Here is a 24,602-nt window from a genome sequence, read left to right on the forward strand (position 1 = left end):
CTCCAGTGCAAATAGCCTGTTATGCCCGAGGACAAAATAACCTCTAATCTTCATTTATGATATCATTCGTTTGTGGAAAAACACACTGTCATGATTTCTGTGTGTTATGACTGCCAGAGATCACGGGGTGGGAAAAAAAAGGCGGAAGTCAGAGAACCTTGGGTTACAAGTCATTCCCCACCCAGCCAGTATCAGGAAAAAAATAAAGTAGTTGTGATAATCCCACCAAAAATGCAAAGAATGATTTTGAAATCAAACGTTTCTCAGTATTCAGGTAATTTTCCACAGACCTGTACTGACTTGCTGATGGCTCACATGGCAGAACACACAGTGCCTGGGAGGACACAGCACACTGTGAGAGGGCTTTGGACAACTGCACAAGGAAATCATGCCCAGTCACCTCCACAGTTTATTGTCCAGGGTGGTTCAAAACCACATTTGAAATGGTAAATCTGAGCAAATGGGGAGATAACCCCCAGCTTTGCAGGCAGACACTGGGAATGAAGACAGTGTGCAGAAGACAAGGACTCCCCTTGCACTGCCAGCTCCTCCTGCTCCCTGCACACATTGCATAACCAAAATAAGCCCAACCATCATGCCTGAGACAATAATGAATTCTGTCACAGCTTTTACACTGGAGAGAAGCGTAATCCTCAAAGGACAGAGAGAACACGGAGAGAAAGCAGGCACTTTGTAAGTGAGATTTCAACCATCCACATACTTTGCATACCAAAAAAACCCCCAAGAATGAAATTCTACAGGGGTACTGCCACGAACCAGCACAATTCTGCTGGACGTTGCTGTCTTATTTACCTGGGGAGGCCTTTCTCCAGCGTATTTTGCTTCCCTTGCCATGCAGTACTGATCTGCAGCAATTTAAAAAGACCTTTGAACCCAGAGTGCACCCACACTGATTGTGGGTTGCCACAGGGTAGGACAGCACACCAACACGTGGTGCCTGATTGTCTGCCCTGCCAAAGGGTGATCAGCGTGGTGGAAAATAAACAGAGACCAGCTGAGAGGTGCTGTGAACTCACTCCCCAAACCCACCACCTGGGCCCTGCTGCTGTCAGAGTGACTTTCGGGGCAACCCAACCACAGTGAAGGGTGAAAGGGAGGAGAGGAAATTGGCAGCTCACTGCAACTCCCCATAAAGCCTCCGTGGACCCCCAGCACACCACAAAGTGGTGTCACTGGAGAGCTTCAACTCCTTCACATTTTTTTTGCAACCTGAGAAGTTTCTGTCTGTTTGGGAATTTCAGCCCCCCAGGGAATGCAGGAAAGAGCTGAAAACACGTTGAATCTCCCAAGTTCGATGAAGGAAGGAAAGGGCTGACTTTGAGTGTGGCAGTTTAAGATTCCTGGACTATGCAATGATGCTGACAGCTTGCAAACACAGGGAAAAGACCCAGTTGCCAAGGCCAGTTGCATTTAAAAGAATGAGAAGGCACATTTGACCTTGCTAGCTTCCCTATTTTCATGCTTGCTTTAAAGGTCGCAGTCATTTGAATCCATTCCTGCTACATACACAAAAACTTTGCCTTTCTCCACAAGGCTGAAAACATGCACCAGACCCACCAAGTAAGAAAACACATCAGTATGCCTGTAGCCAGAGCAGCTGAGAAATGGCATCCCCCTTCCACAGCTTGGTGGCAAGTGGCAAGAGCTGCAGGATGCCCAGTGGTGCAGAAATGCAACATCAGTTACTGCAGAGGTCTGCAGACCCAAAACTGCTGGAGGCAGCTCCTGATGCCCTTGGTGGCTCTAATGAAGGCTCAAGCATCATCCAAATGCTTTGCACAGCCCCAGGCAGTGCAGACATCCTCCAGTGACACAGGGGTGCTCCTCCAGCCTGACAGCAGGCACTCTGCAAACAGCAATGCAAAAGGAAAAGGTTTCCTCAGTGGGCTGGGAAGCAGAGCCTGGAGTTAGAATCAGTGGTGGATGGCCCAGGAAAGGGCACCGAGGAACATGGCTGTGCACAGCACAGTTCCTTGCTAGTTCTTGTCTGTTAATGCATGACCCAGGAGTGCTGCTCCAGAGTGGTACTGAGGATGTAAACCCCACTCCCTGGGTTTTTGGTTGTCTACCACCCTCATGCAGCCTGTGCACTCCTCTTCCTACTGCTTCAGTAACGAAAGAAGAGATTTTCTGTGTCCATCCTTACAGCCAACACAACACTCCCTTCCTGCCTGTTAGTGTGTTTGTATCCCCCATCCCTCAACAAAGACTTCAGCACAAACCTCCCATGGTAAGGGTATCTTCTGAGCTGAACAGAATTCATTTGTTCTTCTTTCCAGGCATGCTAATGCCTTGATGGTTACTTTATCCCATGAAAATTAACATTTGGGACCAAGTCTGCAGTCAGATGGTGGCTTGATGCAACACGCAAGGCAAAGCTTTTGTCACCACACAGGCTGAGCACAGGCAGATAATGGAAGAGTTAAGTCCTGCAAGTGCAGCCATATGGCAAATCTGAGCTTGTCACCACAAACTAAGAGAATCACTTCAGGACTAAATGGGGAGCTCACCTAATTTGCCCATCTGTCCCAGGACATTTATTGGTTTAAAAAAGGTGAAATAAGCTATCAGGAGGAATGCTCTGCATTGATACATTGGCTTCCAGGCTGCTTTGGTTTCATGTTGGTATCACACAGCCATACACTGCACTACAGAGAAGATAAAATGTTAATCAGGTTGCAGGGACAGCCATGGGGACATTAGCAACCACAGAACTGAAGCTGGCAATATATCTCAATTAGATTCCTTTGTGGATACAGGTTATGTTTTAGTCTTGAACCACAGGATCAAAAAGCGCCCATCTACAAGAAAGATTCAGTGCCCAAAAATGAAGAACTGGCTTTGAACACACAGCTACTCAATATGCATCTTCTCCTACTCCTTGCCTGGCTCTGTAGCTCACTTCCTTCCCAAACCTTGGCCTGCGATGAAGACACAGTGAAATTTGGTCCTTGCTCCTGTGATGGTGGGTGGGCCACTGGGAGCCAGGTTCAAGTACAAATAAAAGCAGCAGCTCATTGTGTGTTTAACAGAAATGGCTGAAGTTGTAATATTTGACCAAAAAAAAGAGCTTCAAGTGGTCACAGGTTTGGCATGCAAAACCTCAGAAAATCTTCACTTCAATTTTATTTGCCACAGCTACTCATCTGAAAAGACAGGAGCAAAACTACCTCCTCATTTCATGGAGGTGCTGTGAAAATAAGTTCCTACAAGTAACCTTTTTTCAGGAGAAAGACAAGATTTTCTCTGCACCACAGTCAAAATTTGTCACTTCTCTCCAGGAGCACTGCCCTATCCTCAAACCCTCCAGAGCCCTTTGGCACTCCTTCCCCAGAGGCATCTCCTCCATTCCTCTAATTTTCCCCAAGCCATGAAGCAGTGCCCAATAAAAAGGGCTTTGCACAGGTCTGCTGACATGGCATCACCTGTGCAGTGCTCCAGTCTCTTCTGCAGGGCTGCAGTGGATGCACAGCCATTCCCTCCAGCCTCCACAGACTGTGAGAGGATGTCTGGACTATGATGGCTTAATCCAGCAGGGACAACAAAATTCTGCCTGCATCCTTTTCGTGTGTTCTTTCAACACAGCTTCAATACAATTTTTTAAACAGTTTCTGCAAAAGCAAACTGAAAAGGAAGGAGACAGTCTATCAGCATGGGCCATCACAACCCACACTTGCAGGTCACCTCGCCTCCAGACCAAGGCTCTTTGCTCCTCTCTGCTCTACCTCAAAGATGCCCAATTTGTGTCACACTGGTGATGGGCTGAACTGCTGCCTCCCCACCATCACCTGAGCTTAACAGAGGCTACTCAAAAGCACAGGAGGAACCTCATCTTGAGTGCCCCAAAGTTCACCTGTGAGTGAGGTGGACATTTCAGTTAACTGATGTCTAATTTAATTCCCTCAGACATCAAATCTCAGTGGCAAGCCAGCACCATAGCAGCAAACTCAAAGCAGAAAGTTGGAAGGTTATAACAGGGCAAAATAAACTCTCAGGAGTGTACTCAGAGTCTGTTGTGAGTGTCTGGTCTGGCGGTTACTTATGACTAAGCAGCTGAGAGCCAAGCCCAAGCAAGGTGGATTAGGTGAGGGAGGAGAGGTGCTGCAAAACACTGCCATATGCTGAACCTCTCTTAGTATTAACTCCAAGGGGACCAGCAGAGCCCACAGGGATGCCTGATAATCTTGGACCACAGAGGGAGCTGCTTAAAAATCACATTTTGCCAGGCCTTTCCAGTTCATTAGCCTTGTCCTGAGCACCAAGTTGGTGGAAATCACAAGCAGAAACTGGCATATTACAGACAATTTGGAATTAAGAACACAGGAACAATCATAAAGCATCACACCCATTCCCCAGTAGCTGCAATATCCACTTAGATACCAAATACTGGGAGCCTTGTTGATGCTCTAGACAAACCCACATTAATGTACCTCAAAGCACCACTGTACACTTGCCTGAAGGTGAACATTTAAGGCATAGCAGGTAGACAAAGAAGTCCTTGTCACAGGGTATGAGAGTAAGTTTGCCAGGTATCTCTCTAAATGCCCCATCAGTTCTTTGGCATATTTTCCTAAAGATTACCAGAAATGTGCCATGCTTTTAAAACAGTGCATTTTAATCTGCATTTAAAAACTGCTGCAATTCAACACCAACACATGGAACAAAAAATTATTATAGAAGTGCTGTAAAAGTGACACAGTAGTATCAGGTAAGAACAGAAAAAGTGCTATTTCTAAAGTGAAGCTTGCTTTCTTACACCAGATTAAAAACAAAGACACCTTGAGACATCCATTGCAAGTCTATCTGCAGTGTCAGACCTTAAGAAGGCAGCTTCTGCTTAATCATTCACAGCTCGTGTGTCACCATTAATTCAGATCTCATTCCTGATTAAGGCCCAGCACACTTAGCACTACACTGTCACAGCACAACCACCTTCATTATCTGTCCCAAATTTTACTGAGCAACAGAGCTGCTGAGAGCCCAGAGAGGGGGATCACAGGCAGAACAAAACCTTGGGAGGGAATTTGAGACCAATACTAATTTGGTGTTAGCTTTATTATTTCTGGATTACTAATAAACTTGGCAGGAGGTGAGACCAGCCCAGCATCCTCCTCCCAAGCTGTGGCAGAAACTCAGAGATAATAATGAAATGGAATCATCTCAGTAAGGCTAATATTGAAATGATCATGATGTTCTTAACTCTGCCAAGTAAATGAAGATGCTTAATCCATTAAAAAGAGGTCGTTGCCTAGGCTATGCAGGTTTTTGTTTTAATTTCAGCTGATAGTATTTTCTACTTCACCATCATACAGAAGATCCTGAATTTAAAAGAAACTCATGCGGTCTTTCAGTTGTTTTTAGGAGGGAGACTGAGTAAAGAAATAGCACTGGTATTAAATGAAATTTCAAACACTTTTGAATGTAAAAAAGGAACATTATCATTATATAAATCTGTCTACAGAGACAGAATAGACTCTATTCCTAAATTCTGTGCATTCACACATAGGGTGAAAGAGAGGCTTGTGTTAAAATAGGAGGCTCTCCTAAAAAGCCTAAATAAACTCATACCATACTGCCTTAAAGTTAAGTTGTAATTCAACACATGCAACAGAGAGATTACTTCGACTCTTCCTTTTACAATGCTCCCCTCATTAAAATGATATTTTATATGAATTCTTACACCCTGCCCTCTACCACTGGATAAATTAAGACATTTGATGTCATAATACAGCAATAAGCTACAACAAAAACCATTCCCTTCAGCCTGACTCTCAATAATAAATTCCAACTTAACTGAAAAGTCGTATCACTCTGTTTCTGATGGTCAAGGACACAAGCCTCTGACTTTTACCTCACGCAAAACATTGAAAATAATTTTCTTACCTTGCTCCAATGACATCAAAGAGGTGCTGCCAGCGATCATTGATTTTGTTGAGTTTATCATCTATTTCTGCAACTCGGCTCTTGTTGCTAGTCTTGATTAGCTGATCACCCATTTGTTTCAAGTGAAGCTTATTTTCACTGAACAGGTTTATTTCTTCCATGCAGTCCTGATAAACATACACAAACGCTGCTTTAATTACAGGGCAAAACAAAACAATAATACCAAAACAAAACAGTTTCTTTTCCCACACGTGTGATGTGAAGTCAGATTTGGCTGAGGTTTCTATATTAGCATATAGAACTCTCACTTAAAACAAAAAGAAAACATCAATGAAGAAGCCCTCTCACAATCTATGAAAAAATAAGCAGCTTAAAGACTTACAAGTGCCAGGAGTAAGTATTCCCAAAAATAGCAATTTAATGTTCTAATTTTATCTCGTTTTCCTGATTTAATGTAATTTTTCAATGAAGCTACCTCAAAAGAACCCAAATTCAGGTCTAGGATGGCTTTATTTTCCTGGTATTCTTATCCAGAGGAGATCTGGGATTAGATACTGAGACATTTTAGCCATGGGGAGGACAATAATGGTCTTCTTTAAAATGAAACTAATACAGAAGTATTAGGAAGCACCAACTACCACAGGGGAAGGGGCAGAATTAGGTTTTATTTTTGGTTGTGGTAACTTCTTGTTCACCTGGCATAAGACCCACCCCATCCTTCAATCTTTTTGCCCTCTGCCTACCAGCTGTGTAGATGATGGAGGTGGTGAGAGCAGTGAGCTGCTCCCAGGACACCACTCTGAGCAGTGCTGGGTGTTCACATGTGCCCCAAAACACCAGCTCACACACATCACACTCCATGACTAAATGCAGTCAGGTGGCATTTCTGTTCTGCTTTAAGTCTTTCCAAGACTGAACACCAAGAAAAGCTAATGATAGAAAAGCTCATCTCACAAAAGCCTGTATGTGAAGTCTGTATTCCTTCTTTCCAAGAAGCAAGGAATACATGAGGAATGGTGCCTCTATAATGAGTTACCTGACTGCAATCAAAGAAAAACAGTATTACCACTTACCTTCTGCAATTTGTCTATCATGTCTTCAATGCTAACATCTGCAGTCTGCAACACTTTGCTTTCCATCTGTACCAGCCAGGAGCACAGCTCCTTATTCTTCTCATTGAACACGATCCAGGCATTGAGCCTGTCCTCGATCTCCTGCTTCCGCAGGGACACCTATGGAAAAGCACACACATTCAATTCTAGCAACAGTTTTCTCAGGCTGGAAACCAGCAATTATGAGCCTTCTAATTTCTAGTCTGCATTTGATCTTATTCCATTTTGCAGGAGCAGTTATCAAGCATTCTACTTTCCTTTTCAAAGCCAGAAAGCAGATTGTTATTACATCTTATTTTGGATAGCAGGGTAAAAAGTTGACTAGCAAATATCAGATTCTCTTCCCTCAGAAGAATGAAACTGAGTGACAGCTTTATAAATAATGTGCTTATATAACTATTTAAATACTACTCAGTGAAATTCTGAAAATGTCAAACACAGAAGGAATATAAAATACATAATTAGTACATACTGTTTAGCATGGCCCCATATATAATACGAGAGAAATAACACCTAGGTAAGTTCTTTTTCTGCCACTCTGAGAGGAACTTTGCACCTAGTGACTGCAATTATTTTATTTCTATAAAAGCCTCCCTCTTTTTCTTTCCATTTGCCCACCAGTAATGGGAGAAATTCCAAAAAATCAGCATCAAGAATCTATCCTTTTCATTGAAAACTATGGATTTTTTTCCCCCCATCAAAAATACATTTTCCAGGATGGATAAACACATTGTCTAGATAGGGAAATTAAGGTCTGACACTGCCTGAAAAAGCAGAGTTATTATCATTGCTCCAGTATCTCAGAAAGAATCAGGGTCACTCTTCTAACTAGCTAATAGCACCTGTCTCTAGCCTAGGGCTCTTAAATATGTATTGATTTATTTACCTTGACGGATTCCTGCACTAAGATATATGAGACAAAGGAAGTGAAAAATGGTTCAAGCTCTAACGAAGCAAGAAAAGCAAGTAACCCCTCACTCTCACCAATAAACTTTGTCTAAAGACTGTGTATAACATTTTGCTTGTCTTGGCTGTAAATGGCCATTCTAAATATCACCCCATGGCAGGCAACATTCCTTCTTCACATCTCACGTGCATTTTATACACCACAGCATATGACTCCTGGAAATTCCATTATTGATCCTTCTAGACTAATCTCTAACATTATTTTGTAACCCCCAGTGAAGTTTAAGTGTGTAGTGTGGAAGTAAGACCAGCTCCTTGTAACACCAGGATCAAAACAGAAGGCACCAAGCCATCTGCCACTATATTGCTTTTGTTCTTTAAATTCTGACTTGTTTTCAAGGATGGCATGGAGAGGTGAGAGTGATTTCTGAATCCTTTATGACAATCTAAGCCAAGAGATGAGGATGAAAGCACTGTCTTGGGACACAGGGAAACGGTCTCCAAAATTTCCCATAGGAAGAAGTCTGGAGATGACAGGGACCTCAGAAAGTTTCTAAGAGTGTCTCTGCTCTGGGATACTCCCTTGTACCCTCAGCCTCAGAGATCTGGAGGGTGAACCTTCATCCTTCCTTACCCCTTGCAGCATCTCCCATGTGTGGAGATGGGTTTGTTTGGTCAGTGGAAGAACAGACTATGCTTGTCAGCAAAACAATCACTAAATCCTGACAGGATTCGGACTCCATTTTTGTCTGCTAAGCACAGGGCAAGGCAGGATTTTAAGTGCAAGAAGCACCTTTTGGCTGGCTAAGCAATACAGGCTGGGGGTAAAAAGCAGGAATGATCCAAAAAATCCCAGACAAGCTTCTAGGAACATGAACCCTTCGAGCCATTGCTTTGAGCACTTTCTCCTCTGCCCAGCTGCCCTGGTACCATCCCCATTTTGCACCCACAGTGTGAGCATCATGTGCATTCCCAAAGAAGGCTACAATAACATCAAGGCCCAATGGGACGCTGGCTGGGACGAATGGTTAAATCTGTGACCTACATGCACCTTGCAAGGGAAGCTCTGTAAATGCTAATCCCTTGAGTGCATCTGCTCCCTCCTCGTGTCTGCCCCTGCCCAGTTGAGCACAGGCATCTGGCTGCCCCAGGGCCGTGGCCGTGACAGCTGCAGCCGCTCCTGCTCTTTCACCTCCCTGCATTTATTCTGCAGACTTTCCTCCACACAATACATCTTGACTCTGATTTGTTATCCAAAATGAAGCAGTCATGCCAACAACAGAGCTGATAAAGTCTGCTTTCCTACCCTGTTGTGAGCATTGGTGTGGGCTCTCCTGAGGCTCATTAGGGCTGTGCGAACATTTCAGGACCTCCCTCCACTGCAGCACTGAACAGATTCTTCCCACTACAGATTCTGTCAGCCTAACACAGTCACATTACTGTCACCTCTGTCCTCCCACCAAGACAGACTTAACTAAACATTTTTCCCTCAGGAAATTAAAATGGAAATTTTGAATAAAATCTGAACTTAAATTACTACAGGAAATTACTACTTGGATAAACTGTAGTCGAGCATATATAAAAAACAGCTTAATTTTCAGGGCTATTCAACACAGAGGGTACAGCAGGCTTCAGCAGCTCACCAAAAATATGAAAAACAACTAAGTTCTCTCATTTATAGGCTTAACTACAGATTTCCACTAGGAAAATGGTTCAGGCATTTTCATTTAAAAAATAATGGCTTGTATTTCTCAGGAGGGGAGAGGATGTCTCTGGAATTTTTTTCACAGTTCAGAAAAAATAACAGAGAAAACATTGGTTGTAGAACAACTGTCCAGTTTAAGGCAAAGAGATGAAATTCTTCTTTCTCATTGCAATGCAAGAAAAAAAATTAACCCAAATAACTATTTCATCACAACACAGTTTGTGAAAGACGCACAGCTGTTCATTACTCTGACAACATCCCTACCAAGACTGCTTTACCTCTGCCTGTGTAAGGGTTAGAAAGAAAATACTAACTGGCTTCAATACTTCTTTACAAACTGTAAAATAAAAGCTATTTACTTGTGAGTAAAGAGAGGCAAGAGTTTTTGGCTTGCCGGTGTGCAGAGCCCCCCAGAGTAACTTAAGACCCAGTAAACTCTTCCGATCCTGTTAAGAGGGCAAAGTAAACACACATTCAAACTGCATAATAACCTAATGAATCAAGTCCATGTGACTTTGCTGTAAATGTTCCCCAGCAATTTGACACGCAACACTAAATTAAATGTAATACAGCAACAAGCCACAAAGAATGTAAATGTTTCACAGCATTTTACTGCTACAAAAAAGACAAGTTCTCAATGTGTTTAAATACTGACAAAAGAGTCAGTATTTAAACACATTTAAGTTTTCTTTCTGCTGGCATTTTAACTTCCCTCTTCCTTTGCCTGCTCCATGCCCTCTGGCAATTCCTGTGCTCATCCCTCCCCCCAGCCCGCCCTCCCTCCCTCTGGCAGCCCGGAACAAAGGCACCTATTCCAGTAAACAGCTGCATCTGGGCTCTGTGCAGTTCCACACTCCCTTCTTACAAAGGGTTTGCAACAAAACCCTCAGCAGCCAGTCCAGGACACAAAGGGTGAGCTCCATCCTGAGTCAGCTGCGCCAGGAGCAGTCCCACTCCCACCCAGAACTGCCAAAGTGAGCAGAGCCCAGGAGAGCCCCTGTGCTGACTCGCTCCCCCTTCCCTGCCAGGCCCCATGGATATCATCCCGCTACAAACCCCCGAGGAGGCGAAGACTTACCCGCAAGCAGAGCTCTTCCCACTGCCTGTGCAAATGTTCCACTTGCTCCTTGAGCACCATCATGTCCTCGGTGAGGATGAGGTGCGCCAGCTCCGCCTTCATGGCCTGCAGCTCCTTCATGTCGTGGGCCCAGTCTGCCAGCGACTGCTCCAGCTCCTGCATGGAAACGCACCCGGCACAAGCCTTGGCACTAAGCTCCTCGGCTTTCCAAACCTGCTCGCTAATCCCCTGCCTGGCCTGTGGGGGAGGAGAGCAGGGAATGTGCAGCCGCCTGTGTCGCGCTCTCCAGTGGGGCTGGGCTGGCCAGGGTCCCCGGGAGACCACTGGAACCCCACTGGACCCCCACCAGAACCCACTGGAGCCCACTGGAGCCCATGGCAGTGCCCCAGCTGATCTACTGGTACCATCACTGCATCCCAAAGTGCCAGAACGCAACTTGGCCCCCGCAGCTCCCCATGCTCCAGGGCAGCGTTTGGGGTCTCACACCCAGGCTGGCACATGCCCGCTTCTTCAGGGTTTCCCTCTTTCCTGTTATAATTATTTTGGACAAGTTGCTTTCCACCTGCATTTGCTCCAGTTACAGGTTATTTTTCTAAACACAAAAAGAAATTAAATCAGTTCCCTTCTCTAATGAATGATTTCATAGGCACTTCCTCAGATTTGTCAGGAATGTGGAGCTTTTAAACTGCTTTTTCACAGAAAACAGGCTCTCTTTTCTGCTTTGCTCTTCCAGCTCCCCCTTCTCTTTATTGTGAGTTACATATTTTTCTTAACACTGTTATAATTGTCACCAAAAAGGCAGAGGTACCACTGCGTGCAGCTAGGGAATATGACACTCTACACACAAGGTCCTAGGTCCTATTTTTCAAAAAGGCTGCTGGGAAGGGTAACTGGTTCATCAAACAGAAAAAAAAACTTCTAGAGAGAATAATAAGTTTGTCTTATTTTTAAAGGGAAAAAAACCTGTGAGTGTTTGTGTCAGAAGTGTGCTGGGTCTAAGCCCTGTGAGGATTTTCACAGGTCTTGGACCCAGCTTCAACACTAGAGGAAAAAACCAAACAAACCTTACTAAAATTTACCTGAGATCACAGTACTCCTACAGACGTACACACATGAAGTTATATATCGTAACAAGGGACGAATCCCCGCATTAACAGACCTATCTATGGAATTTCATAGGACTTTGCTAGCCTCATATAAGGTCCAGGACTGAAAGAAAAATAGCTTTATTCCATATAGAAGTGAAAAGCAGGGAGAGGAAAGGAGGTCCCTTCTCTCCCATGCCATTTTAGTCCTTTATTGTACTATGACACCTGCTAGCAGCACTTGCACTGGCACTGTCTGACCCTGATGCCTCTACAGCTGAATTTCTCTTGCTGGGATAAGAGGCAGAAGCTGTGTGCTCCCATCTCACAGATAATTCAGGGCTACAGCAAGGCTGCTGCTGTGGGAAAGGCAGCCAGCACTCACAAAGCAGATTTCAGACAGCTGATAATGAGTTCAAAGCCTTGGCTTGTTAATAAGCTTATTTGTTCCCACTACACAGGTCAACAATTCACTTCATAAAAGGATGATGAAAGACTGACCACTCCAGACAAAATGTCTCCTATCCCTTGGAAATGGTTTTCTTGCCATTTAATTTTCATGGTGCACTATGGGCTGCAAGGAATTTTGCCACTCCCTTACTCTTAATTTTCCTTCTCTTTAATTATTCCCAGATCCTGAAGGTATGTATGGTGCTTTGCAGAATTACAAGGTCTCTTGCCTGAGGAACTCCATGTGCAAAATGGACTGGGAAACAAAAAGGGAGATTCAGTCATAGGGATAGCAGCCAATTGAGCTGAGAGAAGGGAGCTTTTTCCCTTTTGTCTGAGAAACTACTTATTTTATAAATTCAGATTGTAAAAGGAACAGAAGCAGGAAAAAAATTCCAAACACTACTACTACCCATAATCTTCTTGGCCAGCTGGATTTCGGAGATTAGCAGCAATCAGGATGGTGTAAAGGAGAGAAATTCAGTGTCACTGAAGAGCAGGTAAGAAGGAAAACTGATTTTACAGGGATGAGGTGTTGTGCAAATTTAAATACAATATGGCTGTTCATACCTTAATATGTTCCTTGGCTTTGTGGAGCTCTTCATGTTCAACAGGGAGTGGATCTTTTACTTTCTCCTTTAGCGCTTGCAATCTGCTTTCCAGTTCCTTGGTTTGCTTTTCAAAGCGGTCACAAGTCTGGTCAAGGAGACCCAAGGAAGTATAAAAGGTGAGGACATACCAAACCACATGGATATGTAACAAAATAGCATCTTCAACCCACTGAAATAATCAATCATGTGCTCTAGTTTTTTGAATTTTTTTTTCTGCTACATAGTGACAGCCACAAGGATATGGTGCTTGGCTTAACAGAACTTCAAGCCTCTCCTGTTTAAGGCTTGCCTGAGAGAGCATTTCTGCTCATTTTGTTTTGTTCAACCGGAGAGGCTTTAAGCATGGGTTTTGCACTGGGGGTTTTATCACCGACAGTATTTTGAGACACACCTAATGTACTACTTAGCCACGAAAGCCAATTCAATGCTCTAACGAAATAAATATGACTGGCCCTTCTGTTTACATGTTCAGCAATGTGAGGAGGAACAAATCACGTTAACTCTAAGCTAAAGTTTAGCTTCACAGCCCAAAGCAGGCATGAGCTCCAGGCCATGGGGAGCATGAGAACAAGCAAAGCAGGAACATCCAATGTTCCAAGAAATGAAAACCAACTCAATTTGCTTTGGAGAATCAGGGGACCACAGTTTTAGCTTCCCACAAGCCCTGATGACACATGACAGGCACTTCCCTCAGAGTGCTCCCGCAGCGAGCAGCAGCTCAGCCCTGGAGATGGTAGGACAGGGAAGCTCTTGAGACCCAATGCCAGAGCAGCAGGTGGTGGGGGGCATCATCTACCTGTAGGGTGCCACTGAACTGCATCTTCTTCTTCTCCAGCAGGGCCTGGGTTTTCCCCCAGCGCTGCTGTAACTGGCTGAGCTCCTCCTGGAGAGCAGCGCTGGTCTCGGGATCGGAGACTGTGCGCAGCTTCTCCCCGACATCGATGACCAAGGTGTACATGGCTTGCCACCTCTGAAGGATCACTGCCTTACTCTTGAAAAGACAAAAAAAAAATTAACTTTCTAAGTGGTTCTTAGAAAGTTACAGAAGTGCTTTACCAGTATTTCACTTGGGAAGATTACTCACAAGATGCTACTTTGTTAACATTCATGGAAGAGTAATCAATAGATCTTCTCCTACCTGCTTCTTTGATTTCAGAAAAATCGTATTTTCTCTGCTATTTTGATTTATAAAACTCTACCATACCATTTCCCAGACTGAATCTATATGGTAAAATATGGCAGCAGTCTAAAAAAGATGGAAATTCAGTTGTATGAGTTACTCAGTACAAAAAATACAATCTCAGTTCTGTGAGCAACTCTAGCATCGACATCTTAGGCTAATTTTTTCAGAGACAACAGCTCTGTTAATCATTACATACTCCAAGTGAAGTAAGCCATCAATAATAATTTGTCCATAACAAATTGATCTCTAACACAAGGAGATATAATCAGAGCTTCTTTCTGTAGAACAGCAGCAGGAGGAAAATGGCAATTTGGAGTAGGAGGGAGAAGACTTTTTGGCTTTTCTCCCTAAGGAAAAGCATAAGCACCAAGTCGTAAAATCTTCTAAAAATCACCTTTACACAGCAGGTAGAAATAAAGATGAAATAAATAGGGCAAGCACCAAATGGAATACTGGTAATATGTTAATCCATCAACACTAGGTATGTGGGTACACAGTATAAATCCTGGACTGTGAAAATGGCATTCAATAATATGATTTTAAAAGAAACCATCAAGTTCACTGCTTGTTTCTACCTTCCTATAAAACAAAGAGGTGCACAGTTAAATGGAAGACTGAAATATCCAAAATTAACAAAGGAAAATATTTTTTTCCACTGCATGTAGAATGCAGAACTTACTGTCCTGAAAACTGCTGACCAGGCCTGTGTATCCTGGAGTGAACAGACTCCCTTGCAAGTGTTTTATCCTTTATTTCTGGCATCTCCTGCCCATCCCTGCACACACAGGACCTATATGGCCTGTCTTGCCACATAAGTACCTTCCTCCAGGCAAACTAAAAGGCCTGAATTCAGCAGTAATGTCGGTAAGATGCACACAGACCTCGGAGTTACCTGCTGGCTAGGGTGTCTGTCTCATCTTCTGGCACCTTGAATTTCCATTTTCATATCCATAAGATTTTTAAAGCATGCAAGGCTACTAAATGGCAATGCTGATCAAGCAGTTCTTGAGTATAATGAGCCTTTTGCAATGTCACTGTTTTGTTATCTGTGCTCAGCTTTAAGAAAAAAAGTGTCAGCAACCATTTTTTCCCCAAGAAAGTGTGCTATTTTAAAGTTTTTACCTTCCTGGACAGAAGCTGTTTCAGTCTGAGAGAAAAAAACCCCACATATTTTAGATTTATAAGAAATAAACACTGTACCTTGAAATCGTGAATTACATTTCTAAGCTGGTAAAGGCTGTAACAGTCCTGGCTCTTCACAGCTGCAAGGAAGCTGTTTGTGTCATCCAGGAATCTGTTGAGGCTCTGCAGGGAACTCCTGAAGAGCTGCCACTGGCTCACAAGTCCATCGATATCTTTCTTCCTCTGCTGAACCATCCGGATAACATTCTGCCACTGCTCTTTCAGCAACGTGAGCTTGGAAATAAACTCTGTCCTGAAAATTACAAGGGCTGTTAATTAATTTTGATCTCAAGGCTGCATATTACAGTAATTGTGATGGCTCTCCATTTGCAAAGTTGTTTTCCAATTATAATACCCAGCAATGCAAGGAAGCTCTTTGCAGCTGTAAGCTCAGCCCTGCTCTCTGTATTCTATCTTTTAAGCAATCCAAACAACATTTTACGTGATACAAAAAAGGGTAAGGCAGGTCAATCTTGCAACTGTGGTACAGTAACATACACAGTACAGCAATCAGACACAATACGCACTAAACACTTCTCTGAAGAACAAAAAGGTCAATGCAAGTGAGACAAGGTCACTGATTACGCTGCAAAATTGATCTGCACAATGGAAAACTGTGTATTTATTGAACCCATTCAAGTAGTTATTTTGTCCTCTTTTACAACATGGTCAGATGATCCAGCAGATCTGGCTAGTTGATTAAGGCAAACCCATCCTCTGCAGGAGGCCATGGTCCCCGATTCACTCTTATACTAACCCCTGCCTTTGTGGGGGTAGTTCCAAACCAAAAATCCAGCAGAGCAGCTTAGTTTAGCCCTACCCTCCCTGGCAGTTTTAAGCCAAGCTATGGATTCCATACTGTCATGTCTGAGCGGAGCACACACACTGTCCTGCCAAGTCTCTGGAAGCAGCCAGCTCTGGCAGGGAGGAGAATGTGTTCACCCCAAACACCTGACCCTCTGCTCACAAACATTACCTGCTGTTTCTCACGCTACATTGTTTAAGAGGAAAGTGTAAGATCATACTGATAAAAAACAGGTTTAGGTACCATATGTTTTGGGTTTCATGGCCAGTGGCTCAATGCCCTGCCACGTGTGCCAAGGGCAATGTGGATAGTCCACACCTCTGCACTCTGAGAAGCAGAGGGGTCCAGGAAGAGGGAAAGGATCCTTCATATGCAGCATCCTCATTATGCTCTGTAGGAAGGCAGCTTCTCAACCACAGGTACACAACAAAAGACTCCTGGTCAGGAGCAATTATTTTTGTTTTCAGCCCAGCCAGGTACAATCCCAAATGCAGTCTGGCCAGGGCACCTATGTTTCTCTCTCACTACACCTCCTCATGCTTTTGCAAAATATGGCAGGTGGTCATTTAAAGAGTGAACTCAGCCAAGAATTCGGGTTTATGTCCTTGTAAGAGCAAAGATTCAATTCTGATTCCAAGGAAGACAACATATTCACTGAACTACCAAGATCTTAAGGAGAAAATCAAATAAAGTACCTTTTCTCTCCTTCTCCTGATTCCAAGGAGAGTAGAACTTTTTCTATGATAGAATTAAATGTCTGCTGATTTATGGAAATCTCAGTCTGCAGTATCTGTAAATACCAAGAGAACAAGTTTTAACTATTCAGTGAACAACTTTTGCTGATGAAAGCTGCTTCTGTCCCTTTAAAGTGACAGCATTTATTTAATTGTAAATGCTGAAAATTCTATTACTTTCCATTGCTAGTGCCAAATGCACCCTGGGAGTCCACACTTTTTGAATACCAGAAGGAATTAGCACACATGTGATAGCAGAACCCACCATGAGCTGGATGATACAGATCTGAAACCTAAGTTTTTTGACCCATTAATGAGAAATTCAATCTAGACAGAAGTCTTTAGAAAACATATAAAAAGGCCACATCTAAGGGTGAATTTACTCTTTATCACAATGAGCAAAAGTTCATTCTATATGCTGTTTCATTACAATGAATGAATTGATTTGGAGAGGTCTAAGTAAAAAGAAAATAACTTTTTGTGGGCCCTAATGAACATCACTAACGTGCAGGGACTAAACACCCTGTGGGAATAGCCTCAGTACTTTGGGTAGTGTGAAGCTGTGGTTCATGGAATGAGGTTCACCTCAACAGCTCGTGATGTTTCAGCATTTACCAAATAATTTTTCTTTTCTGTGTTTTGGTTATTTTTCCATTGCTAGCATGCACTGTACTACCTCCTCTGAACGAATGTGAAGCACTGTCTCTTTAAAACAAACAGCAAGTGTTTGGGAAAATGCCAGCAAAGACAGATTTCCACCAAAATCTAGTAACTGGTCAAACCAGAAATTCACTGCAAAAGCACTATTTTAAATGCATTTCTTCCAGAAACTGTTAAGATTGCTGCCAGGTCTCCAGCAAACTATCCAGTTAGTTGCCACAGGCTCCAGTGCTCTGGGACAGGCAGAGAAATACACCTCAGGGCTGGAGAAATTTAGGACTACCATGACACAACACTTGAAGATCTCTCCTGAAGGTCTGATCCCTGAAAAAAGGGATCTGTCCATTTTGGAAAAGGATTTTCATGTTTCAGAGTTTTACTCTTAATAGGCATTTCAAGAGTGAAATGCTCTGTAAAATCCTGCCCAGATCTAATTTCAAAATGCAGAGCATTTTCTAGTGATTTGCCCCTGCCTTCATCATTCAAGATGCTGCTTTCATTTTTAGAGTTAGCTTTACCTCATATACTCTCTGTTGCTCTTGCAGTTCTTCAAACCGTCCTGGAATATCAGTTTTTAAGGCCTCTTTCATTTTTTCTAGGAATTTCATCCACTTCTCACATTTCTGAAAGAATTTCTTCTCATCATTTTGAGTTCCCTCAAGCATACTGTAAAACAAAACAAATAACCAGAAACTGTTGTGATGATTGTTTTTCTGGGTATGTTTACAGATGGTCTAATGTGGTAGTTAATAACATTAACATAGTGGGAGGTTTCACTTGGCATTTTGCTCCCTTCTTTCCCTGTGAACATCCAGGCTCTTGCTTCAAGTGACTTGGAATACAAATAGCCACTGAAAAATCAAGTAAACTGAAAGGGCAGAATTCCACCTGGCAAGCCCCTGAGAAAGCTGAGAACAGACTGCAAGAGTTCCAGTACTTTAACTTGGTTTTCAACTTTCTCACAGAAAAGGAAATTATTACTACTGATTTCTTTTGTTTGCCTTTCAGACCTGCAACATTCCAGAGCAGCTGCTGTTTTCTGACTCCACTGCCGAGTCAGGTTCTGCATTTTCTTCATGGTGAAGTCACTGAGTGGCAGCTTTATGCTTGCCTCATTCAAACTCTCTATGCTTGGAGAAAGTGCAGCAAGCTCCAGTGTCTGATTCTGGAAGTAAAGAAAAAATAAATTATTGCAAAAAAATACTGCCTTTCTTTCATGTCAAAGAAATATAGAAGCTTTTTCTCCAAAACACTAACATGAAAATCCCCAACATTTCTGTGTTAACTTCAAAAAAACACAGGAAACAAAAAAGTTGTCATTCTTTTACACAAGGCTCACTTTTCCAACAGTACTGAACAGATACTCAAGACCTGGCAGTTCCAGATTTACTTTGTTCCCTACATTAAGGGAAACAGGGTAGCTCCAGAGCAAAGCTGGGGAAAAAGATCTCCCATCACCCCCAAATCTGGGTGATTTTCCTCCCTTCCATGCAGGCATTTGGCCTGCAATGCAGATCTAGAGTTTCTAAACTTTTAATTCATTGCTTTTTGTGTTTTGGCTGAATAATAGTTACTCTGATGAAAGTGCTGCAAGTGTGACATTCAGGACACAAAGAGCATCTTGTAGTGGGGCAAGAGCTGAGTAGTACCTTTTTGTATTTGGGAATGCAAACATACCATGAGCAATTCTGAGTTGTCTCCTTCCTCTAGACAGAGACTATCAAAAGTGTCTGTGCAGTTCTTGACACGACCCTCCAGTGTTTCAAGGCAGTTGTTGAAATCCTCCAGTTGTAGAAGATTGAACTGGGGTGAATATTGAAAATATATGTTAATTATTATTTAATACACTTATTCAGTATAAGAAAAGGAGCAACAGGCAGTATTATCAGGAAAACAAACAGATGTTAAACCTAAATTCCAATGTATTTCTAACTCTCTATTGAACCTTTTTCCATTTTTCAACTGGACAAGGGGAAAATTTAACCCAAAGGAGAGAGCAAGAAACAGAATCTCAAAATCCTGGGACAATTGTCTGAAAGGAATAGGGGTTTGTGATACCTTTTGTGGCTTTGTGCTGTTTAGCTTATTGTGGAATTGGAAAGTCAAAACTCAGCTATCAGAGGGGAGAAACTTGTGAAAATGAGCTTCCTTTGAAGTACACACAAGGCCTGCTCCCATGTCCCCACACAGCCAAGGCTGTGCAGCTTACATGAGCTCTGTGGAGAAATCAGTAGGGCTGGAATGCAACTTTCCTTTAGCAGAACAGCACTGGGAAAGCTTTTTCTTTCTTTCCAGAATTAAACTCCACATCTCTGAGAACTCTTACACAACAACAGTTTTACAAGGGATGAATGGCAAAAGCTGGTGTGTGGAGAGAGATTACTGTGGTAATACTACAGGGTTACACCAGAGAAAATGACTACCCAGAAATGCATTTTTTCATGCAGCGTAAAGTTCACAGGGAATATGAGAAACCTGTTATCTTCACAAAGATTTCTGGCTTCCAGCCCTTAACTCTGCTGGTGGATGAAGTCACAAAATAGAGCTGGCTTCAAATTTCTTGATGAATTTGGGTTTACTTTAAAATAGAACAATTCATTGAAACCAGACTTTTTCCATAGGAACAGACTAATTCTACACAAGTAAATGTTCAGCAGTACATTTGCTTGGAAGTTTTCTCAGGAATACCTGTGCAGAGGAGAAGTCAATTCTTCACTCCTCTGAGCAGGGCTCCTGGATCCAGGTCTCTCCCCACTTGGCCTGAACAGGAACGTCAATCTGGTCCTCAGAATTATACCAAATGCCACAGTTTTCTGTTTGGTTTTAGGTTCACTACATGAACTCTTACCAAGGAAAACTGAAGGCCATATGTTTTGTTCAAGGCAGAGCTGAGAAAGTTTACAACTTACTTCAGTGTTAAAAAAATATAAATACTTTTCCTAATCTTTAATCATCTGAAGGTCCTGGGGATAATAGGCCCACTTACAAAGGCTGTTAAGAGCAAGACAAGCAGGTAAGGGTGAAATCCTTCACCTGTCACTCTGGCTTCATGTATTATTTCTTTATATAGTTGATCATCCTGCTGAGTTTTATTTAATTGAAATTTCAATTCAAGAACTTTACTGCTCTAATGAACTATGTGGCTCACACAGGGCTCTAGTGAAGAAGCTATCCAACACTGACAGCTAATTTAATATTAATAAAAACCCAAACAAACCTGAAGTTCATCCAACTTCCTCTGCAACATCTTTTCCAAATAGGTTGCTCTCTGGAATGGCTGCAGCTTCTCCATCAGAATGGCCTCAGCAGCTGTGCCAGCCTGCTGTTTTATCCTGTCAGCCTGCAAATAAATCTGGGTTCGGCATCCTGCTACGTTTTGAAGGCCATGCTGTAAATTCTGATGAGAGAAGGGGAAAGGAAAAAAAAAAGTCAGTAAATGAATCAGATCATCATTCATGTGCCACTTCCATTTGGTATCTTTTGTTGCTGTAACTAAACTCTTTTTGTTGATCCCATCTGGGAGCCAAACTCAGCTATGGTGAAAGCTTCAGTCTTTTACTTGGAGGACAATGGGAATTGCATCCACTGAGTGCAGTGCTGGGAAAGGCACAGTTCAAAGTTCAATGGAACACCAGTGACTTCAGGCAGCGGGATACTACTGCTCCACAGGAAATGAGGGAGGGAAATCAGAATATCCCTCTCTACAAGACGTGTGTACACTAGCAGATGGAGGAACTGGCCCATGCTGCAAATGAGGAATGCTATTTAGTTACAAACATACCAGTACTTTGGATCCCTTAGTGACTGAGGACTATGGGTTTGGTTTTATTTTTTCCTCTTTACTAAGAAAGATGCTAAAAACTTATACTCTAAAGGCAGTACAAGAACAATTTTAGACTCATTCAATGTACTTGATTTTTTTTCTTTTTTTTGACAAGTGAAATTTACTTCTAGCCATGAAACCCCCTGAAATTAAGCCACTATGTACTGTCTTTTCTGAGACTAATGAGCTGTCTTCTGATCAATAGCAAAGAGCACACACATTTCTCTAAAAAGCAAAATGGCTCTCGCTTCTCGACCCCTTTGTTTGAAAGGATCATGTTATAAAATACCACTCCAGCTGTTTAATAACCCATTTGGATTTCTTATTCTCTATATAGGACTTTATTTTTATTTTTTGTGGTGACAAAAATCCATAAAACCATAATCTTTCCTGATATATAAAGAGGAAAAGATTAGAGGGATTAAAATACAATTTTGTAATGCACATGTATATTCAAAGACACATAACTCATATACCATTTCGCTGATCTCCATTCTTTTAACTCACCCCTTAAAAAAACCTACAAGAAATTCCATGTGTTCTACACACACACACCAGGACAGGATCTACAGTGCTAATGGCATTCAGGTGGCCATGCCTTCCTTAGTAGGTATAACATTCTTCCCAAAAATTTCCAGAAAAGGAAATTCCTTTTTGCTGACATATTGGTGAATTTCTGTCACAGCCATTAGAAGAAAGTAAAAATGCTTTGGTCTAGGCTTTGCTGCTGTCAGATTTTTCTGACAAAGAAAGATATACATGAGTTCTCTTTCTTGTAATGTAAAGCTTCTTATTAGGCCACATGCAAAATGGAATACTCTGGACTTCTTCCAATCGTGGCTAGAGATTCATAAAGCAGGATGAATCACTGCTCTGTCCTAAGGATTATTATACTTCTTTATTGCAATCTGAAGAAACCAAAAATGTCAGAATGACAGCTTTGCTGCCTGAGAGAGTCCAATGTACCCTGTGGTCTCAACATGAGATCTCATTTGCCTAAAGTCAAAAGCATTTAGAATAATCTAATAAGCTCAGGAATCTGTGAACTCATCAGACCAGACCAAAACACAGTACCAAATCCAATTAAAAACATTTTGAAGGCTGTGGAGGACCTCAGGATTGTCCGGTGCTCAGGAAAACTGCTTTTTTTCCCCCAGCTATTGTTCTAATAGATATTATCCCTCCTCCCAAGCAATGCCCCATAAAGTAAATCGTTTTTCTTTCAGTGATTCCTTCTAACACAGGCCTGATTCTTTGTGTAGAGCAGAAAGGGGCAGGGATGGAATATGACTCCTTTCTGCTCTCTTCTCATCATATGCTAACTCTGGTTTGGCCTCAGGATCTGGTCAAAGTGTTCAAAGGAAATACAAAGGTGCCTATTCATGGAAGAAACCCACAGATTTTATCTTTTCCACTGACTGGACTGGTGGTGTTCTTTTGACTTGTTTCTCAAAAATAAATCTTGGTTTGTACTGGGCAGCAGAAACTTATTCATGTACCTTCATGTCCTGTATCCTCTGCTCCAGGGTTTCTATCATGTTCTCCTCAGGCACGTGAGCATCCAAGAGCTGAGCACACTGCTGGCTGTACTGCTGTAACTTGGCTGCTGTCTCAGTGCACAAAGCATCAAAGGGCTCCCAGAGCTGCAGAGCTGCCTGTGCTGCCCGCAGCTGATCTGTGATGTCTTCGTTTACAGAGTTCCACCTGCCAAAATAGCAAAAGATTAAGAGCATTTTCCTAGTAGGTTCTCCTCCAGAATATGATTTGTCATAGGATTCCTGTGGGAGTTGCTTTGCAGCCACACCCATGTTCCTGGAAAACCTGCTGCTATAGCACAGGGACTGTGCTACTGTGGGACCCATCAAACAAAAGGTATAAAAGGTCCAAGTTCCCCATCCCTGGAAGTGTTCAAGGATGGATGGGGCTTGGAGAAACCTCGTCTGGTGGAAGGTGTCCCTGCCAATGGCAGGGGGGTTGGAATGGGATGATCTTTAAGATCCCTTTCAATCCAAACCATTCCACGATTCTGTGATTTTACTCCTCACACAGGTGTTCTCAGACAGGTGAGTTGCATCAGTATAGATTTAAAAATCTGACAGATGTTCAAGTCCTGCCTCAAAAAGTTGGGTTTTTAAAATACTAATAACTGGGGTCTGTTTTTGCAGGCTTACCTAGTGTGTGCTTCTGTGCACTTCTGGTCAATAATCTCTGCAAAGGAGGGGGAGCAGTTCTTCTTCAGGTTACTGGCAGCAGCCTGGAGCTTGGCCCAACTTTCTTCACTGTTCTCTGATTCATCTTGAAGAGCCTGAAAATTGGATTGTTGCAATTAATTGTGGGAATAAAGGACCGAAGTGTAACTTCCCCTATAGATTGATAGGGACAGGGCAGCAATAATGCCATACTTCTGCAGCACAGATTAAAATGTTTGCAGAAAATATAACACCTGTTCCTAAGAATTAGGAAGCTAAGAGAGGTGAAATGGTCCAAGTTAAAAAAAAACAACACTCAGGAGACCTATTTTAAACTGAGATAATTTATTGGCTGTTAAAGAAAAAAAGCTCATTTAGCAAACCCACACCCTTGAATAAATGAATTTGCTAGAAACCAAAATGCTTTTATTTTAAGCCACTGTTTCTACTGGCAGTAAAGTTGGTTTGACACCTCCTGACTCAGCTGCATCTTCCCCCTCCTGATACAGGTAATTAATTACAGCATATCTGTGAACTGCTCCAGGTTCAAAGTAAACAGGGTGGTTGAAGGAAGGAGGTAAGAAGGTACCCAGTTCCTTTTAATTTATTACATGAGCCCAGGTGAGGGTGGAAAGCACTTGTGCAGGCTTTACTGCCAAGAGTCCCACACTCAGCATTCACAGCCTCAGTCTCTCCTGCCCCACTTCTGATATAACTCAAAAAAACCCTAAATCAGGCCTTATTTACAGGGAAACAGGGAGTGCTTGCACAGCCTTTCAGTACTCATTTAAAGCCAGGTAAGGGGATTTTAGCCAGAGCTGTGAAATGTTCAGACTCAGGGCAAGCCTGACTGCCTACTCCAGATGCCCCACTTGGACTCTCTAACAGCCAAGCAGAGCAGCAGGATGATCCAGAGCATCTATGTCTGGCATCCTGACTCATTCAGAGGCTGTGCAGGAGACTCCAGCTCTCTGGAGGATGACAGAATAATTGAACTGGTGCTGGAGGAAGCAGAAATGCCAGGCTCAGCATCAGCACAAGGTGCAAAGGAGTATGAGGACTTGGTGTGCTTTTTTCTTGAACCTTGGTACCTAAATTGCACTCGTGCACTACATAAAATAAGAAGTCTAGAAGTACTCTTTAGTGCCTCTGGAGGCTAAAAAAAAATTAGTAAT

At 42.6% G+C, this 24,602-nt stretch overlaps 1 protein-coding gene across 4 annotated transcripts in view; it reads right to left on the reverse strand.

Annotated features, from left to right (window-relative positions):
- The window catches only part of SYNE2 (spectrin repeat containing nuclear envelope protein 2), a 174,294-nt gene that overhangs the window by 24,367 nt on the left and 125,325 nt on the right, over positions 1 to 24,602 (reverse strand). For 2 of the 4 annotated variants that reach the window (XM_082284463.1, XM_082284461.1), the window contains 13 exons: positions 23,410 to 23,543; positions 22,738 to 22,942; positions 20,633 to 20,812; positions 19,093 to 19,218; positions 18,426 to 18,580; positions 17,934 to 18,081; positions 16,717 to 16,811; positions 15,235 to 15,469; positions 13,648 to 13,842; positions 12,811 to 12,936; positions 10,706 to 10,942; positions 6,978 to 7,136; positions 5,905 to 6,071 (listed from right to left, as the gene is read on the reverse strand). In XM_082284463.1, the coding sequence (XP_082140589.1) occupies positions 5,905 to 6,071; positions 6,978 to 7,136; positions 10,706 to 10,942; positions 12,811 to 12,936; positions 13,648 to 13,842; positions 15,235 to 15,469; positions 16,717 to 16,811; positions 17,934 to 18,081; positions 18,426 to 18,580; positions 19,093 to 19,218; positions 20,633 to 20,812; positions 22,738 to 22,942; positions 23,410 to 23,543 (2,162 nt within the window). Of the gene's footprint in view, positions 1 to 5,904; positions 6,072 to 6,977; positions 7,137 to 10,705; positions 10,943 to 12,810; positions 12,937 to 13,647; positions 13,843 to 15,234; positions 15,470 to 16,716; positions 16,812 to 17,933; positions 18,082 to 18,425; positions 18,581 to 19,092; positions 19,219 to 20,632; positions 20,813 to 22,737; positions 22,943 to 23,409; positions 23,544 to 24,602 lie in introns of those variants that run through there. The other 2 variants (XM_082284462.1, XR_014226546.1) reach the window with 2 other exon arrangements.

The sequence above is a fragment of the Coloeus monedula genome, assembly GCF_965178545.1.
Source record: "Coloeus monedula genome assembly, chromosome: 6".
NCBI classification, from domain to species: Eukaryota; Metazoa; Chordata; class Aves; order Passeriformes; family Corvidae; genus Coloeus; species Coloeus monedula.